The sequence below is a fragment of the Salvelinus fontinalis genome, chromosome 29, assembly GCF_029448725.1.
Source record: "Salvelinus fontinalis isolate EN_2023a chromosome 29, ASM2944872v1, whole genome shotgun sequence".
NCBI lineage: Eukaryota > Metazoa > Chordata > Actinopteri > Salmoniformes > Salmonidae > Salvelinus > Salvelinus fontinalis.
The window spans coordinates 204,706-225,320 of NC_074693.1; the positions used below are offsets into that span (position 1 = coordinate 204,706).

The following is a 20,615-nucleotide window of genomic DNA, read 5'->3' on the forward strand; positions in this document are numbered from 1 at the left end:
TTGTTTGTCCGCGAAAACAGTTCTCATTGGCACACAAATCCACAATAATGTAGGCCTATGCTACATTACATTACATACATAGGGTCTCCCGAGTGGCGCAGTGGTCTAAGGCACTGCATCTCATTGCAAGAGGTGTCACTACAGTCCATGGTTCGAATCCTGGCTGTATCATATCCAGCCGTGATTGGGAGTCCCACAGGGCGGCGCACAATTGGCCCAGCGTCGTCTGGGTTTGTTCCGGGGTAGGCCGCCATTGTAAATTAGAATTTGTTCTTAACTGACTTGCCAAGTTAAATTTAGGTTCAATTTAAAAAATATAACAGAAAGAGACAACTATAGGCATCAGCCTGCTGTCATTAATGTATTTTATCTTTATTTAACTAGTCAGTTAAGAACTAATTCTTATTTATCAATGATGGCCTAGGAACAGTGGGTTAGTGATATTGGTGTCTAGCTGTAGGCTAGTTGTCTAGTGATATTGGTGTCTAGTGATATTGGTGTCTAGTGATATTGGTGTTTATCTCTTGGCTAGTTGTCTAGTGATATTGGTGTCTAGCTGTAGACTAGTTATCTAGTGATATTGGTAACTAGCTGTAGACTAGTTGTCTAGTGATATTGGTGTCTAGCTGTAGGCTAGTTGTCTAGTGATGTTGGTGTCTAGTTGAAGGCTAGTTGTCTAGTGATATTGGTGTTTATCTCTTGGCTAGTTGTCTAGTGATATTGGTGTCTAGCTGTAGGCTAGTTGTCTAGTGATATTGGTAACTAGCTGTAGGCTAGTTGTCTAGTGATTTTGGTGTCTAGTGATATTGGTGTCTAGCTGTAGACTAGTTGTTTAGTGATATTGTTGTTTAGCTGTAGACTAGTTGTCTAGTGATATTGGTGTCTAGTGATATTGGTGTCTAGTGATATTGGTGTCTAGCTGTAGGCTAGTTGTCTAGTGATATTGGTGTCTAGCTGTAGACTAGTTGTCTGGTGATATTGGTGTCTAGTGATATTGGTGTCTAGTGATATTGGTGTCTAGCTGTAGGCTAGTTGTCTAGTGATATTGGTGTCTAGCTGTAGGCTAGTTGTCTAGTGATATTGGTGTCTAGTGATATTGGTAACTAGCTGTAGGCTAGTTGTCTAGTGATGTTGGTGTCTAGTTGTAGACTAGTTGTCTAGTGATATTGGTGTCTAGTGATATTGGTGTCTAGCTGTAGGCTAGTTGTCTAGTGATATTGGTGTCTAGTTGTAGACTAGTTGTCTAGTGATATTGGTGTCTAGTGATATTGGTGTCTAGTGATATTGGTGTCTAGTGATATTGGTGTCTAGTTGTAGGCTAGTTGTCTAGTGATATTGGTGTCTAGTGATATTGGTGTGTAGCTGTAGGCTAGTTGTCTAGTGATATTGGTGTCTAGTGATATTGGTGTCTAGTTGTAGACTAGTTGTCTAGTGATATTGGTGTCTAGTGATATTGGTGTCTAGCTGTAGGCTAGTTGTCTAGTGATATTGGTGTCTAGCTGTAGGCTAGTTGTCTAGTGATGTTGGTGTCTAGTTGTAGACTAGTTGTCTAGTGATATTGGTGTCTAGTGATATTGGTGTCTAGCTGTAGGCTAGTTGTCTAGTGATATTGGTGTCTAGCTGTAGGCTAGTTGTCTAGTGATATTGGTGTCTAGCTGTAGACTAGTTGTCTAGTGATATTGGTGTCTAGCTGTAGACTAGTTGTCTAGTGATATTGGTGTCTAGCTGTAGACTAGTTGTCTGGTGATATTGGTGTCTAGTGATATTGGTGTCTAGTGATATTGGTGTCTAGTGATATTGGTGTCTAGTGATATTGGTGTTTAGTGATATTGGTGTCTAGCGATATTGGTGTCTAGCTGTAGACTAGTTGTCTGGTGATATTGGTGTCTAGTGATATTGGTGTCTAGTGATATTGGTGTTTAGTGATATTGGTGTCTAGCGATATTGGTGTCTAGCTGTAGACTAGTTGTCTAGTGATATTGGTGTCTAGCTGTAGACTAGTTATCTAGTGATATTGGTGTCTAGCTGAAGGCTAGTTGTCTAGTGATATTGGTGTCTAGTGATATTGGTGTCTAGTGATATTGGTCTCTAGCTGTAGGCTAGTTGTCTAGTGATATTGGTGTCTAGCTGTAGGCTAGTTGTCTAGTGATATTGGTGTCTAGTGATATTGGTGTCTAGTGATATTGGTGTCTAGTGATATTGTTGTCTAGTGATATTGGTGTCTAGCTGTAGGCTAGTTGTCTAGTGATATTGGTGTCTAGCTGTAGACTAGTTGTCTAGTGATATTGGTGTCTAGCTGTAGGCTAGTTGTCTAGTGATATTGGTGTCTAGTGATATTGGTGTCTAGTGATATTGGTGTCTAGTGATATTGGTGTCTAGTGATATTGGTGTCTAGTGATATTGGTGTCTAGTGATATTGGTGTCTAGTGATATTGGTGTCTAGCTGTAGGCTAGTTGTCTAGTGATATTGGTGTCTAGTTGAAGGCTAGTTGTCTAGTGATGTTGGTGTCTAGTGATATTGGTGTCTAGCTGTAGGCTAGTTGTCTAGTGATATTGGTGTCTAGCTGTAGGCTAGTTGTCTAGTGATGTTGGTGTCTAGTGATATTGGTGTCTAGCTGTAGACTAGTTGTCTAGTGATTTTGGTGTCTAGCTGTAGACTAGTTGTCTAGTGATATTGGTCTCTAGCTGTAGGCTAGTTGTCTAGTGATATTGGTGTCTAGTGATATTGGTGTCTAGCTGTAGACTAGTTGTCTGGTGATATTGGTGTCTAGCTGTAGGCTAGTTGTCTAGTGATATTGGTGTCTAGTGATATTGGTGTCTAGCTGTAGGCTAGTTGTCTAGTGCTATTGGTGTCTAGCTGTAGGTTAGTTGTCTAGTGATGTTGGTGTCTAGCTGTAGGCTAGTTGTCTAGTGATATTGGTGTCTAGCTGTAGGCTAGTTGTCTAGTGATATTGGTGTCTAGTGATATTGGTGTCTAGCTGTCTAGTGATATTGGTGTCTAGCTGTAGACTAGTTGTCTAGTGATATTGGTGTCTAGCTGTAGGCTAGTTGTCTAGTGATATTGGTGTTTATCTCTTGGCTAGTTGTCTAGTGATATTGGTGTCTAGTTGAAGGCTAGTTGTCTAGTGATATTGGTAACTAGCTGTAGGCTAGTTGTCTAGTGATGTTGGTGTCTAGTTGAAGGCTAGTTGTCTAGTGATGTTGGTGTCTAGCTGTAGACTAGTTGTCTAGTGATATTGGTGTCTAGCTGTAGGCTAGTTGTCTAGTGATATTGGTGTTTATCTCTTGGCTAGTTGTCTAGTGATATTGGTGTCTAGTGATATTGGTGTCTAGTGATATTGGTCTCTAGCTGTAGGCTAGTTGTCTAGTGATATTGGTGTCTAGTTGAAGGCTAGTTGTCTAGTGATATTGGTAACTAGCTGTAGGCTAGTTGTCTAGTGATATTGGTGTCTAGTTGAAGGCTAGTTGTCTAGTGATATTGGTGTCTAGTGATATTGGTGTCTAGCTGTAGACTAGTTGTTTAGTGATATTGTTGTTTAGCTGTAGACTAGTTGTCTAGTGATATTGGTGTCTAGTGATATTGGTGTCTAGTGATATTGGTGTCTAGCTGTAGGCTAGTTGTCTAGTGATATTGGTGTCTAGCTGTAGGCTAGTTGTCTAGTGATGTTGGTGTCTAGTTGTAGACTAGTTGTCTAGTGATATTGGTGTCTAGTGATATTGGTGTCTAGCTGTAGGCTAGTTGTCTAGTGATATTGGTGTCTAGTTGTAGACTAGTTGTCTAGTGATATTGGTGTCTAGTGATATTGGTGTCTAGTGATATTGGTGTCTAGTGATATTGGTGTCTAGTTGTAGGCTAGTTGTCTAGTGATATTGGTGTCTAGTGATATTGGTGTGTAGCTGTAGGCTAGTTGTCTAGTGATATTGGTGTCTAGTGATATTGGTGTCTAGCTGTAGGCTAGTTGTCTAGTGATATTGGTGTCTAGCTGTAGGCTAGTTGTCTAGTGATGTTGGTGTCTAGTTGTAGACTAGTTGTCTAGTGATATTGGTGTCTAGTGATATTGGTGTCTAGCTGTAGGCTAGTTGTCTAGTGATATTGGTGTCTAGCTGTAGGCTAGTTGTCTAGTGATATTGGTGTCTAGCTGTAGACTAGTTGTCTAGTGATATTGGTGTCTAGCTGTAGACTAGTTGTCTAGTGATATTGGTGTCTAGCTGTAGACTAGTTGTCTGGTGATATTGGTGTCTAGTGATATTGGTGTCTAGTGATATTGGTGTCTAGTGATATTGGTGTCTAGTGATATTGGTGTTTAGTGATATTGGTGTCTAGCGATATTGGTGTCTAGCTGTAGACTAGTTGTCTGGTGATATTGGTGTCTAGTGATATTGGTGTCTAGTGATATTGGTGTTTAGTGATATTGGTGTCTAGCGATATTGGTGTCTAGCTGTAGACTAGTTGTCTAGTGATATTGGTGTCTAGCTGTAGGCTAGTTGTCTAGTGATATTGGTGTTTATCTCTTGGCTAGTTGTCTAGTGATATTGGTGTCTAGCTGTAGGCTAGTTGTCTAGTGATATTGGTAACTAGCTGTAGGCTAGTTGTCTAGTGATATTGGTGTCTAGTTGAAGGCTAGTTGTCTAGTGATATTGGTGTCTAGTGATATTGGTGTCTAGCTGTAGACTAGTTGTTTAGTGATATTGTTGTTTAGCTGTAGACTAGTTGTCTAGTGATATTGGTGTCTAGTGATATTGGTGTCTAGTGATATTGGTGTCTAGCTGTAGGCTAGTTGTCTAGTGATATTGGTGTCTAGCTGTAGGCTAGTTGTCTAGTGATGTTGGTGTCTAGTTGTAGACTAGTTGTCTAGTGATATTGGTGTCTAGTGATATTGGTGTCTAGCTGTAGGCTAGTTGTCTAGTGATATTGGTGTCTAGTTGTAGACTAGTTGTCTAGTGATATTGGTGTCTAGTGATATTGGTGTCTAGTGATATTGGTGTCTAGTGATATTGGTGTCTAGTTGTAGGCTAGTTGTCTAGTGATATTGGTGTCTAGTGATATTGGTGTGTAGCTGTAGGCTAGTTGTCTAGTGATATTGGTGTCTAGTGATATTGGTGTCTAGCTGTAGGCTAGTTGTCTAGTGATATTGGTGTCTAGCTGTAGGCTAGTTGTCTAGTGATGTTGGTGTCTAGTTGTAGACTAGTTGTCTAGTGATATTGGTGTCTAGTGATATTGGTGTCTAGCTGTAGGCTAGTTGTCTAGTGATATTGGTGTCTAGCTGTAGGCTAGTTGTCTAGTGATATTGGTGTCTAGCTGTAGACTAGTTGTCTAGTGATATTGGTGTCTAGCTGTAGACTAGTTGTCTAGTGATATTGGTGTCTAGCTGTAGACTAGTTGTCTGGTGATATTGGTGTCTAGTGATATTGGTGTCTAGTGATATTGGTGTCTAGTGATATTGGTGTCTAGTGATATTGGTGTTTAGTGATATTGGTGTCTAGCGATATTGGTGTCTAGCTGTAGACTAGTTGTCTGGTGATATTGGTGTCTAGTGATATTGGTGTCTAGTGATATTGGTGTTTAGTGATATTGGTGTCTAGCGATATTGGTGTCTAGCTGTAGACTAGTTGTCTAGTGATATTGGTGTCTAGCTGTAGACTAGTTGTCTAGTGATATTGGTGTCTAGCTGTAGACTAGTTATCTAGTGATATTGGTGTCTAGCTGTAGACTAGTTGTCTAGTGATATTGGTGTCTAGCTGTAGACTAGTTGTCTAGTGATATTGGTGTCTAGCTGTAGACTAGTTATCTAGTGATATTGGTGTCTAGCTGAAGGCTAGTTGTCTAGTGATATTGGTGTCTAGTGATATTGGTGTCTAGTGATATTGGTCTCTAGCTGTAGGCTAGTTGTCTAGTGATATTGGTGTCTAGCTGTAGGCTAGTTGTCTAGTGATATTGGTGTCTAGTGATATTGGTGTCTAGTGATATTGGTGTCTAGTGATATTGTTGTCTAGTGATATTGGTGTCTAGCTGTAGGCTAGTTGTCTAGTGATATTGGTGTCTAGCTGTAGACTAGTTGTCTAGTGATATTGGTGTCTAGCTGTAGACTAGTTATCTAGTGATATTGGTGTCTAGCTGAAGGCTAGTTGTCTAGTGATATTGGTGTCTAGTGATATTGGTGTCTAGTGATATTGGTGTCTAGTGATATTGGTGTCTAGTGATATTGGTGTTTAGTGATATTGGTGTCTAGCGATATTGGTGTCTAGCTGTAGACTAGTTGTCTGGTGATATTGGTGTCTAGCTGTAGGCTAGTTGTCTAGTGATATTGGTGTCTAGCTGTAGACTAGTTGTCTGGTGATATTGGTGTCTAGTGATATTGGTGTCTAGTGATATTGGTGTCTAGTGATATTGGTGTTTAGTGATATTGGTGTCTAGCGATATTGGTGTCTAGCTGTAGACTAGTTGTCTAGTGATATTGGTGTCTAGCTGTAGACTAGTTGTCTAGTGATATTGGTGTCTAGCTGTAGACTAGTTATCTAGTGATATTGGTGTCTAGCTGTAGACTAGTTGTCTAGTGATATTGGTGTCTAGCTGTAGACTAGTTGTCTAGTGATATTGGTGTCTAGCTGTAGACTAGTTATCTAGTGATATTGGTGTCTAGCTGAAGGCTAGTTGTCTAGTGATATTGGTGTCTAGTGATATTGGTGTCTAGTGATATTGGTCTCTAGCTGTAGGCTAGTTGTCTAGTGATATTGGTGTCTAGTGATATTGGTGTCTAGTGATATTGGTGTCTAGTGATATTGTTGTCTAGTGATATTGGTGTCTAGCTGTAGGCTAGTTGTCTAGTGATATTGGTGTCTAGCTGTAGACTAGTTGTCTAGTGATATTGGTGTCTAGCTGTAGGCTAGTTGTCTAGTGATATTGGTGTCTAGTGATATTGGTGTCTAGTGATATTGGTGTCTAGTGATATTGGTGTCTAGTGATATTGGTGTCTAGTGATATTGGTATCTAGTGATATTGGTGTCTAGTGATATTGGTGTCTAGTGATATTGGTGTCTAGTGATATTGGTGTCTAGCTGTAGACTAGTTATCTAGTGATATTGGTGTCTAGCTGTAGACTAGTTGTCTAGTGATATTGGTGTCTAGCTGTAGACTAGTTGTCTAGTGATATTGGTGTCTAGCTGTAGACTAGTTATCTAGTGATATTGGTGTCTAGCTGAAGGCTAGTTGTCTAGTGATATTGGTGTCTAGTGATATTGGTGTCTAGTGATATTGGTGTCTAGTGATATTGGTGTCTAGTGATATTGGTGTTTAGTGATATTGGTGTCTAGCGATATTGGTGTCTAGCTGTAGACTAGTTGTCTGGTGATATTGGTGTCTAGTGATATTGGTGTCTAGTGATATTGGTGTTTAGTGATATTGGTGTCTAGCGATATTGGTGTCTAGCTGTAGACTAGTTGTCTAGTGATATTGGTGTCTAGCTGTAGACTAGTTGTCTAGTGATATTGGTGTCTAGCTGTAGACTAGTTATCTAGTGATATTGGTGTCTAGCTGTAGACTAGTTGTCTAGTGATATTGGTGTCTAGCTGTAGACTAGTTGTCTAGTGATATTGGTGTCTAGCTGTAGACTAGTTATCTAGTGATATTGGTGTCTAGCTGAAGGCTAGTTGTCTAGTGATATTGGTGTCTAGTGATATTGGTGTCTAGTGATATTGGTCTCTAGCTGTAGGCTAGTTGTCTAGTGATATTGGTGTCTAGCTGTAGGCTAGTTGTCTAGTGATATTGGTGTCTAGTGATATTGGTGTCTAGTGATATTGGTGTCTAGTGATATTGTTGTCTAGTGATATTGGTGTCTAGCTGTAGGCTAGTTGTCTAGTGATATTGGTGTCTAGCTGTAGACTAGTTGTCTAGTGATATTGGTGTCTAGCTGTAGGCTAGTTGTCTAGTGATATTGGTGTCTAGTGATATTGGTGTCTAGTGATATTGGTGTCTAGTGATATTGGTGTCTAGTGATATTGGTGTCTAGTGATATTGGTGTCTAGTGATATTGGTGTCTAGCTGTAGGCTAGTTGTCTAGTGATATTGGTGTCTAGTTGAAGGCTAGTTGTCTAGTGATATTGGTGTCTAGTGATATTGGTATCTTGTGATATTGGTGTCTAGCTGTAGACTAGTTGTCTAGTGATATCGGTGTCTAGCTGTAGACTAGTTGTCTAGTGATATTGGTGTCTAGCTGTAGGCTAGTTGGCTAATGATATTGGTGTCTAGTGATATTGGTGTCTAGTGATATTGGTGTCTAGTGATATTGGTGTCTAGCGATATTGGTGTCTAGCTGTAGACTAGTTGTCTAGTGATGTTGGTGTCTAGCTGTAGGCTAGTTGTCTAGTGATATTGGTGTCTAGCTGTAGGCTAGTTGTCTAGTGATATTGGTGTCTAGTTGAAGGCTAGTTGTCTAGTGATATTGGTGTCTAGTGAAATTGGTGTCTAGTGATATTGGTGTCTAGCTGTAGACTAGTTGTCTAGTGATATTGGTGTCTAGTGAAATTGGTGTCTAGTGATATTGGTGTCTAGCTGTAGACTAGTTGTCTAGTGATATTGGTGTCTAGCTGTAGGCTAGTTGTCTAGTGATATTGGTGTCTAGCTGTAGACTAGTTGTCTAGTGATATTGGTGTCTAGCTGTAGGCTAGTTGTCTAGTGATATTGGTGTCTAGTGATATTGGTGTCTAGTGATATTGGTGTCTAGTGATATTGGTATCTAGCTCTAGGCTAGTTGTCTAGTGATATTGGTGTCTAGTTGTAGGCTAGTTGTCTAGTGATATTGGTGTCTAGTTGTAGACTAGTTGTCTAGTGATATTGGTGTCTAGTGATATTGGTGTCTAGTGATATTGGTGTCTAGTGATATTGGTGTCTATTGATATTGGTGTCTAGCGATATTGGTGTCTAGCTGTAGGCTAGTTGTCTAGTGATATTGGTGTCTAGCTGTAGGCTAGTTGTCTAGTGGTATTGGTGTCTAGTGGTATTGGTGTCTAGTGATATTGGTGTCTAGCTGTAGACTAGTTGTCTAGTGATTTTGGTGTCTAGCTGTAGACTAGTTGTCTAGTGATATTGGTCTCTAGCTGTAGGCTAGTTGTCTAGTGATATTGGTGTCTAGTGATATTGGTGTCTAGCTGTAGACTAGTTGTCTGGTGATATTGGTGTCTAGCTGTAGGCTAGTTGTCTAGTGATATTGGTGTCTAGTGATATTGGTGTCTAGCTGTAGGCTAGTTGTCTAGTGCTATTGGTGTCTAGCTGTAGGTTAGTTGTCTAGTGATGTTGGTGTCTAGCTGTAGGCTAGTTGTCTAGTGATATTGGTGTCTAGCTGTAGGCTAGTTGTCTAGTGATATTGGTGTCTAGTGATATTGGTGTCTAGCTGTCTAGTGATATTGGTGTCTAGCTGTAGACTAGTTGTCTAGTGATATTGGTGTCTAGCTGTAGGCTAGTTGTCTAGTGATATTGGTGTCTAGCTGTAGGCTAGTTGTCTAGTGATGTTGGTGTCTAGCTGTAGGCTAGTTGTCTAGTGATATTGGTGTCTAGCTGTAGACTAGTTGTCTAGTGATATTGGTGTCTAGCTGTAGACTAGTTGTCTAGTGATATTGGTGTCTAGCTGTAGGCTAGTTGTCTAGTGATATTGGTGTCTAGTGATATTGGTGTCTAGCTGTAGGCTAGTTGTCTAGTGATATTGGTGTCTAGCTGTAGGCTAGTTGTCTAGTGATATTGGTGTCTAGCTGTAGGCTAGTTGTCTAGTGATATTGGTGTCTAGCTGTAGGCTAGTTGTCTAGTGATATTGGTGTCTAGCTGTAGGCTAGTTGTCTAGTGATATTGGTGTCTAGCTGTAGGCTAGTTGTCTAGTGATTTTGGTGTCTAGTGATATTGGTGTCTAGCTGTAGGCTAGTTGTCTAGTGATATTGGTGTCTAGTGATATTGGTGTCTAGCTGTAGGCTAGGTGTCTAGTGATATTGGTGTCTAGTGATATTGGTGTCTAGCTGTAGGCTAGTTGTCTAGTGATATTGGTGTCTAGCTGTAGACTAGTTGTCTAGTGATATTGGTGTCTTGTGATATTGGTGTCTAGCTGTAGACTAGTTGTCTAGTGATATTGGTGTCTTGTGATATTGGTGTCTAGCTGTAGACTAGTTGTCTAGTGATATTGGTGTCTAGCTGTAGGCTAGTTGTCTAGTGATATTGGTGTCTAGCTGTAGACTAGTTGTCTAGTGATATTGGTGTCTAGCTGTAGGCTAGTTGTCTAGTGATATTGGTGTCTAGCTGTAGGCTAGTTGTCTAGTGATATTGGTGTCTAGCTGTAGGCTAGTTGTCTAGTGATTTTGGTGTCTAGTGATATTGGTGTCTAGCTGTAGGCTAGTTGTCTAGTGATATTGGTGTCTAGTGATATTGGTGTCTAGCTGTAGGCTAGGTGTCTAGTGATATTGGTGTCTAGTGATATTGGTGTCTAGCTGTAGGCTAGTTGTCTAGTGATATTGGTGTCTAGCTGTAGGCTAGTTGTCTAGTGATATTGGTGTCTAGTGATATTGGTGTCTAGCTGTAGGCTAGTTGTCTAGTGATATTGGTGTCTAGCTGTAGGCTAGTTGTCTAGTGATATTGGTGTCTAGCTGTAGACTAGTTGTCTAGTGATATTGGTGTCTAGCTGTAGACTAGTTGTCTAGTGATATTGGTGTCTTGTGATATTGGTGTCTAGCTGTAGACTAGTTGTCTAGTGATATTGGTGTCTTGTGATATTGGTGTCTAGCTGTAGACTAGTTGTCTAGTGATATTGGTGTCTAGCTGTAGGCTAGTTGTCTAGTGATATTGGTGTCTAGCTGTAGACTAGTTGTCTAGTGATATTGGTGTCTAGCTGTAGGCTAGTTGTCTAGTGATATTGTTGACCATCATCAGCTGATCCAGGAAATAAAACAAATACTGATAGAAAATAAAAAACAAGTTAAATAAGTGAACTACTTCTTGTGGCCACGGATTTCACAGAGAATACCAATACCCACGATGCAACTGTAAAAACAACGAGCGCTCTAAACAGCTGACTGACAAAAGCAGACAGTGATGCATCAATGTATAAATCTAATGCATTGGAATAAAGGCTTTTTTTTTTTTTTAAATCAAAGACGCAGGGCAAACAAATAGAGAAAATGAGGAAGTACACAGGGACATCTATCCTTTTATAGGAGCTTAGCTGAGGCTGAAATGCAGCACTACTGAGTTCAGTACCGTCCGTCAACAAGGAGATGGTTTGTGTAGCCACATAGAAAGATATGGTTTAAACCAAGACACAGAGGTGTTACTTTCATTTGGAAGCTTGTATTTTCATATTTACCACCGTAAAACATATTTACCACCATATTTACCACCGTAAAACATATTTACCACTGTAAAACATATTTACCACCATATTTACCACTGTAAAACATATTTACCACCATATTTACCTCTGTAAAACATATTTACCACCGTAGACTTTTGATTCAGGGGAGTCCCGCCTGGCTGCCCCGTCATTTGCACCCTGCTCTAACAGCTTTCCACACCAGGATTGTGCAACATTTGCCCATTTATTATTTTACTTCAAGCTCCGTCAAGTTGGTTGTTGATCATTGCTACACAACCATTTTCAAAGTCTTGCCATAGTTTTCAGGTTGATTTAAGTCAAAACTGTAACTCGGGCCACTCTTCACCGTCTCCAGTGTAGATTTGGCCTTGTGTTGTAGGTTGTTGTCCTGCTGAACGGTGGAAACCGAAGCAGGTTTTCCTCTAAGATGTTGTGTTTTTGCTCTATTCCATTTACCTTTGATACTTAAGTATATTTAAAAACAAATACTTTAAGACTTCTGCTCGAGTAGTATTTTACTAGGTGTCTTTCCATTTTTTTTGGGGGGGGGGGGGGGGTGTATTGATACCCCATCCAAAGTGTAATAAATACCTTAACCATGCTCAAAGCCAAAGGGTCTGTGTTTTTAATATATTTTTACCCATCTGACAGTGTGCCCTTCTTTGCGAGGCATTGGAAAACCTCCCTGGTCTTTGTGGTTGAATCTGTGTTTGAAATTCACTGCTCAAACTGAGGGACCTTACAGATAATGTGTGGGCTACAGAGATGAGGTAGTCATTAAAAAAATCATGTTAAAACACTATTATTGCACACAGAGTCCATACAACTTATTATGTGGCTAGTTATGTGGTCCCGTGTGGCTCAGTTGGTAGAGCATGGCGCTTGCAACGCCAGGGTTGTGGGTTCAATTCCCATGGGGGGACCAGGGTTCATTTCCCACGGGGGGACCAGGATGAATATGTATGAACTTTCCAATTTGTAAGTCGCTCTGGATAAGAGCGTTTGCTAAATTACTTAAATGTAAATGTTAAGCACATTTCTACTCCTGAACTTGTTTAGGCTCCTTACCATGACAAAAGAGGCTGAATACTTATTGACTAAAGACATTTCAGATTTTCACTTTTGTAAACATTTCTAAAAACATAAATCTACTTTGACATTATGGCGTATTGTGTGTAGGCCAGTGACACAAACATCTACATTTAATGCATTTTAAATTCAGCCTGTAACACAACGTCTAGGGTCTGAATGCTTTCTGAAGGCTCTGTGAGTGTCAATTAAAACTTGTCCTTTCGTTCTTTTCTGTCCAGGAAGCAGAACATACCTAAACATCAGTCAAACGCCTAACATTGAACTTCGTGTTTACAATCACATTGATTTGTTCATTTTAGCCTGTCATTGATTTCCCAAGGCAATAGTCTGTGAAAACATAAGTTTAACTGCAACCCAAAGTAAGGACTTTATGTCACAACGTCCCGTTGAAACGATTCTCTCTCTCTCTCTCTCTCTCTCTCTCTCTCTCTCTCTCTCTCTCTCTCTCTCTCTCTCTCTCTCCCTCTCCCTCTCCCTCTCCCTCTCCCTCTCCCTCCCTCCCTCCCTCCCTCCCTCCCTCCCTCCCTCCCTCCCTCCCTCCAGAGGCAGAGCATGGCTATGCATCAGTGTTGCCCTTCTACAGTCCAGGGGACTCTGATAAGAAGCGGAAGCAGAAGAACAAGAAGCTGCAGGCTGCCGGTAGCAACAGGTGATTATATAACTCTCTAACTGACTAGTCTGTCTGACAGCTAGCTAGGGACGGGGTGTGACTCTCTGAAACTACTAGTCTGTCTGACAGCTAGCTAGTAACGGGGATGTGACTCTCTAACTGACTAGTCTGTCTGACAGCTAGCTAGGGACGGGATGTGGCTCTCTAACTGACTAGTCTGTCTGACAGCTAGCTAGGGACGGGGATGTGACTCTCTAACTGACTAGTCTGTCTGACAGCTAGCTAGGGACGGGGATGTGACTCTCTAACTGACTAGTCTGTCTGACAGCTAGCTAGTAACGGGGATGTGACTCTCTAACTGACTAGTCTGTCTGACAGCTAGCTAGGGACGGGATGTGGCTCTCTAACTGACTAGTCTGTCTGACAGCTAGCTAGTAACGGGGATGTGACTCTCTAACTGACTAGTCTGTCTGACAGCTAGCTAGGGACGGGATGTGGCTCTCTAACTGACTAGTCTGTCTGACAGCTAGCTAGGGACGGGATGTGACTCTCTAACTGACTAGTCTGTCTGACAGCTAGCTAGTAACGGGGATGTGACTCTCTAACTGACTAGTCTGTCTGACAGCTAGCTAGGGACGGGGTGTGACTCTCTAACTGACTAGTCTGTCTGACAGCTAGCTAGGGACGGGATGTGGCTCTCTAACTGACTAGTCTGTCTGACAGCTAGCTAGGGACGGGGATGTGACTCTCTAACTGACTAGTCTGTCTGACAGCTAGCTAGGGACAGGATGTGGCTCTCTAACTGACTAGTCTGTCTGACAGCTAGCTAGGGACGGGATGTGGCTCTCTAACTGACTAGTCTGTCTGACAGCTAGCTAGGGACGGGGTGTGACTCTCTGAAACTACTAGTCTGTCTGACAGCTAGCTAGGGACGGGGTGTGACTCTCTGAAACTACTAGTCTGTCTGACAGCTAGCTAGGGACGGGGTGTGGGTCTCTGAAACTACTAGTCTGTCTGACAGCTAGCTAGGGACGGGGTGTGGCTCTCTAACTGACTAGTCTGTCTGACAGCTAGCTAGGGACGGGGTGTGACTCTCTAACTGACTAGTCTGTCTGACAGCTAGCTAGGGACGGGATGTGGCTCTCTAACTGACTAGTCTGTCTGACAGCTAGCTAGGGACGGGGTGTGACTCTCTAACTGACTAGTCTGTCTGACAGCTAGCTAGGGACGGGATGTGGCTCTCTAACTGACTAGTCTGTCTGACAGCTAGCTAGGGACGGGGTGTGACTCTCTGAAACTACTAGTCTGTCTGACAGCTAGCTAGGGACGGGGTGTGGCTCTCTAACTGACTAGTCTGTCTGACAGCTAGCTAGGGACGGGGTGTGGCTTTCTGAAACTACTAGTCTGTCTGACAGCTAGCTAGGGACAGGATGTGACTCTCTGAAACTACTAGTCTGTCTGACAGCTAGCTAGGGACGGGGTGTGACTCTCTGAAACTACTAGTCTGTCTGACAGCTAGCTAGGGACGGGGTGTGGCTCTCTAACTGACTAGTCTGTCTGACAGCTAGCTAGGGACGGGATGTGGCTCTCTAACTGACTAGTCTGTCTGACAGCTAGCTAGGGACGGGGTGTGACTCTCTGAAACTACTAGTCTGTCTGACAGCTAGCTAGGGACGGGGTGTAGCTGTAGTCAGCATTTGGTTGCACTGGAGAATGTGTGCTGACTAGTATACTTTTTATTGTTAAAATGATATGTTATGAATCTGAAATACGTAACAATGACTTTATGCTTTAGTGCTTTATAAACTCACTAATAATGAATTGTGCTGTCTATGTCCACAGGACAGTCCATAATGAGTTGGAGAAGCACAGGTAAAGAACCATTCTATCCTGTGACCTTCTACCTTTGGCAACCACTGTGTAGATTTCCCATTAGTACATTTTCTAATTATAATAGTCACAACACAGGCATAAAACGAAAGATACCTGTTTAAACGAGCCACTGAACACACAGATTGACAAGCGTGTTTTTTCTGTTGTTCATTAGAAGAAGAAAAACGTCAGCGCTTGGACGTGTGTTTCCTGTCAGATTCTGCGTTTCGGTTAATGATGTTCCGGTCGCTAGCTGCAGCGAACTGAATAGAGGGTTCACCCCATGTTAGTGGGCAGATGGACATCGGTTAATGATGTTCCGGTCGCTAGCTGCAGCGAACTGAATAGAGGGTTCCACCCCATGTTAGTGGGCAGATGGACATCGTCAAATCAAAACCCACCCTTCACTTCCTTGTTGTGATGATGTAATCATGTTCAGATGTTTCCAAACTTAGTTTTAGATGACTGACTTTTTAAAATGTATTTAGTTCTTATTTAAAAAAATGACCTTTTCTCCCCAATTTCATGGTATCTAGTTGGTAGTTACAGTCTTGGCTCATCGCTGCAACTCCCGTACGGACTCGGGAGAGGCGAAGGTCGAGAGCCGTGCGTCCTCCGAAACACGACCCAACCAAGCCGCACTGCTTCTTGACACAATGCCCACTTAACCCGGGAAGCCAGCCGCACCAACGTGTCGGAAGAAACGTCGTGTGTCAGCGTGCACTGCACCCGGCCTAGTGCGCGATGGGACAGGAACATCCCTGCTGGCCAAACCCTCCCCTAACCCGGACGACGCTGGGCCAATTGTGCGCCGTCCCATGGATCTCCCGGGTCACGGCCCGGCTGTGACTGAGTCTGGACTCTAACCAGGATCTCTAGTGGCACAGCTAGCACTGCGCCAATCGAGAGGCAGATAATGACTTTATGACCAAAATTATCCTATTTACACTTTGTAGTCAATTTTGACACAATAATAACTGTCTGTGACTCATATCGATGCCACACGCCGTTTCAAAGGCATTCGTTGCTTTTTAAAGACAGCCACTCCTTAACATCTTATTTCATTTCATCTTTAAGTGCAACTGGGCTTGAGTTCATTAAATAAAGTAAGTAGCCTTGTCTGAGCCAGAACGGCCCATAGGGCAGGAGTCCATCTCCTGTTTCTGTACAGTGAACCAGAACGGCCCATAAGGCAGGAGTCCATCTCCTGTTTCTGTACAGTGAACCAGAACGGCCCATAGGGCAGGAGTCCATCTCCTGCTTCTGTACAGTGAACCAGAACGGCCCATAGGGCAGGAGTCTATCTCCTGTTTCTGTACAGTGAACCAGAACGGCCCATAGGACAGGAGTCCATCTCCTGTTTCTGTATAGTGAACCAGAACGGCCCATAGGGCAGGAGTCCATCTCCTGTTTCTGTACAGTGAACCAGAACGGCCCATAGGGCAGGAGTCCATCTCCTGTTTCTGTAGAGTGAACCAGAACGGCCCATAGGGCAGGAGTCTATCTCCTGTTTCTGTACAGTGAACCAGAACGGCCCATAAGGCAGGAGTCCATCTCCTGTTTCTGTAGAGTGAACCAGAACGGCCCATAGGGCAGGAGTCCATCTCCTGTTTCTGTACAGTGAACCAGAACGGCCCATAGGGCAGGAGTCCATCTCCTGTTTCTGTAGAGTGAACCAGAACGGCCCATAGGGCAGGAGTCCATCTCCTGTTTCTGGAGAGTGATGCAACTTAATGTACAGTACACCCCCTGGACAGGGCGCTAGTCTATGACAGGGTCTAGTTCATGAATAGTTATATAACTATAACAGACGTACTCAGTTGAGACATTGTTTCATTGTGTTGTTGTAACAGACGTACTCAGTTGAAACATTGTTTCATTGTGTTGTTGTAACAGACGTACTCAGTTGAAACATTGTTTCATTGTGTTGTTGTAACAGACGTACTCAGTTGAGACATTGTTTCATTGTGTTGTTGTCACAGACGTACTCAGTTGAGACATTGTTTCATTGTGTTGTTGTAACAGACGTGCTCAGTTGAGACATTGTTTCATTGTGTTGTTGTCACAGACGTACTCAGTTGAGACATTGTTTCATTGTGTTGTTGTCACAGACGTACTCAGTTGAAACATTGTTTCATTGTGTTGTTGTAACAGACGTACTCAGTTGAAACATTGTTTCATTGTGTTGTTGTAACAGACGTACTCAGTTGAGGCATTGTTTCATTGTGTTGTTGTCACAGACGTGCTCAGTTGAGACATTGTTTCATTGTGTTGTTGTCACAGACGTGCTCAGTTGAGACATTGTTTCATTGTGTTGTTGTCACAGACGTGCTCAGTTGAGACATTGTTTCATTGTGTTGTTGTCACAGACGTGCTCAGTTGAGACATTGTTTCATTGTGTTGTTGTCACAGACGTGCTCAGTTGAGACACCACCTGGAACAGTTGAAGCAGCAGGTTCCTCAGTTGTCTGACTCCATGAGAAACACCACCCTGAACCTGCTGAGACGGGCTGAGACACACATCAAGGTGAGATGAACACACAGCTAAACCCTAAACCCTACCCACTACCCCTAAACCCTACCCTAAAAACTACCCACTACCCTAAACCCTACCCACTACCCTAAACCCTACCCACTACCCCTAAACCCTACCCACTACCCCTAAACCCTACCCACTACCCCTAAACCGTACCCACTACCCCTAAACCGTACCCACTACCCGACCAACTACCCTAAACCCTACCCACTACCCTAAACCCTACTCACTACCCGACCAACTACCCTAAACCCTACCCACTACTCTACCCACTACCCCTAAACCCTACCCTAAACCCTACCCACTACCCTAAACCCTACCAACTACCCTAAACCCTACCCACTACCCTACCCACTACCCCTAAACCCTACCCTAAACCCTACCCACTACCCTAAACCCTACCCACTACCCGACCAACTACCCTAAACCCTACCCACTACCCTACCCACTACCCCTAAACCCTACCCTAAACCCTACCCACTACCCTAAACCCTACCCACTACCCTAAACCCTACCCTACCCTAAAACCTACCCACTACCCACTACCCTACCCCTACCCTAAACACTACCCACTACCCTAAATCCTACCCACTACCCTAAACCCTACCCACTACCCGACCAACTACCCTAAACCCTACCCACTACCCTACCCACTACCCCTAAACCCTACCCTAAACCCTACCCACTACCCTAAACCCTACCCACTACCCTTACCACTACCCTAAACCCTACCCACTACCCTAAACCCTACCCACCACCCTAACCCTAAACACTACTCTAAACCCTACCCACTACCCTGAACCCTAACCACTACCCTCAACCCTACCCACCACCCTAACCCTAATCACTACTCTAAACCCTACCCACTACCCTAAACCCTACCCACTACCCTAAACCCTACCCTACCCTAAAACCTACCCACTACCCTACCCTAAACACTACCCACTACCCTAAACCCTACCCACCACCCTAAACCCTACCCACTACCCACTACCCTTACCACTACCCTAAACCCCACCCACTACCCTAAACCCCACCCACTACCCTAAACCCTACCCACCACCCTAACCCTAAACACTACTCTAAACCCTACCCTGAACCCTAACCACTACCCTCAACTCTACCCACCACCCTAACCCTAAACACTACTCTAAACCCTACCCACTACCCTAAACCCTACCCACTACCCTAAACCCTACCCACTACCCTACCCTAAAACCTACCCACTACCCACTACCCTACCCCTACCCTAAACACTACCCACTACCCTAAACCCTACCCACCACCCTAAACCCTACCCACTACCCTAAACCCTACCCACCACCCTAACCCTAAACACTACTCTAAACCCTACCCACTACCCTGAACCCTAACCATTACCCTCAACTCTACCCACCACCCTAACCCTAAACACTACCCTAAATCCTACCCACTACCCTAAACCCTACCCACCACCCTAACCCTAAACACTACCCTAAACCCTACCCACTACCCTAAACCCTACCCACCACCCTACCCTAAACACTACCCTAAACTCTACCCACTACCCTAAACCCTACCCACTACCCTAACCCTAAACACTACCCTAAACCCTAAACCCTACCCCTAAACACTACCCTAAACCCTACCCACTACGCTAAACTCTACCATTACCCTAAACCTACCCACCACCCTAAACCCTAAACACTACCCTAAATCTTACCCACTACCCTAACCCTAAACACTACCCTAAACCCTACCCACTACCCTAAACCCTACCCTAAACCCTACCCTAACCACTACCCACTACCCTACCCACTAACCTAAACCCTAACAATTACCCTAAAACCTACCCACTACGCTAAACCTACCCTAAACCCTACCCACTACCCTAAACCCTACCCACTACCCTAAATCCTACCCATTACCCTAAACCCTAACCATTACCCTAACCCTAAACATTACCCTAAACCCTAACCACTACCCTTAACTCTACCCATTACCCTACTCACTACCCTGAACCCTAACCACTACCCTAAACCCTACCCACTACCCTAAAACACCTCACTACCCTAATACCTACCCACTACTCAAAACATTACCCACTACCCTGAACCCTACCCACCACCCTGAACCCTACCCACCACCCTGAACCCTACCCACCACCCTGAACCCTACCCACCACCCTAAACCCTACCCACCACCCTAAACCCTACCTACCACCCTGAACCCTACCCACCACCCTAAACCCTACCCACCACCCTAAACCCTACCCACCACCCTGAACCATACCCACCACCCTAAACCCTACCCACCACCCTAAACCCTACCCACCACCCTAAACCCTACCCACCACCCTAAACCCTACCCACCACCCTGAACCCTACCCACCACCCTAAACCCTACCCACCACCCTAAACCCTACCCTACCCTAAAACCTACCCACTACCCACTACCCTACCCCTACCCTAAACACTACCCACTACCCTAAATCCTACCCACTACCCTAAACCCTACCCACTACCCGACCAACTACCCTAAACCCTACCCACTACCCTACCCACTACCCCTAAACCCTACCCTAAACCCTACCCACTACCCTAAACCCTACCCACTACCCTTACCACTACCCTAAACCCTACCCACTACCCTAAACCCTACCCACCACCCTAACCCTAAACACTACTCTAAACCCTACCCACTACCCTGAACCCTAACCACTACCCTCAACCCTACCCACCACCCTAACCCTAATCACTACTCTAAACCCTACCCACTACCCTAAACCCTACCCACTACCCTAAACCCTACCCTACCCTAAAACCTACCCACTACCCTACCCTAAACACTACCCACTACCCTAAACCCTACCCACCACCCTAAACCCTACCCACTACCCACTACCCTTACCACTACCCTAAACCCCACCCACTACCCTAAACCCCACCCACTACCCTAAACCCTACCCACCACCCTAACCCTAAACACTACTCTAAACCCTACCCTGAACCCTAACCACTACCCTCAACTCTACCCACCACCCTAACCCTAAACACTACTCTAAACCCTACCCACTACCCTAAACCCTACCCACTACCCTAAACCCTACCCACTACCCTACCCTAAAACCTACCCACTACCCACTACCCTACCCCTACCCTAAACACTACCCACTACCCTA

General features: G+C 43.8%; 1 protein-coding gene across 1 annotated transcript in view; it reads left to right on the top strand.

Moving 5' to 3' along the window:
- mxd3 (MAX dimerization protein 3) overlaps positions 1–20,615 on the top strand; it is a 32,917-nt gene that overhangs the window by 3,747 nt on the left and 8,555 nt on the right. The window contains exons 2-4 of the mRNA XM_055888023.1: positions 12,981–13,086; positions 14,890–14,919; positions 17,332–17,446. Coding sequence (XP_055743998.1) covers positions 12,981–13,086; positions 14,890–14,919; positions 17,332–17,446 — 251 coding nt within the window. The remainder of the gene's footprint in view (positions 1–12,980; positions 13,087–14,889; positions 14,920–17,331; positions 17,447–20,615) is intronic.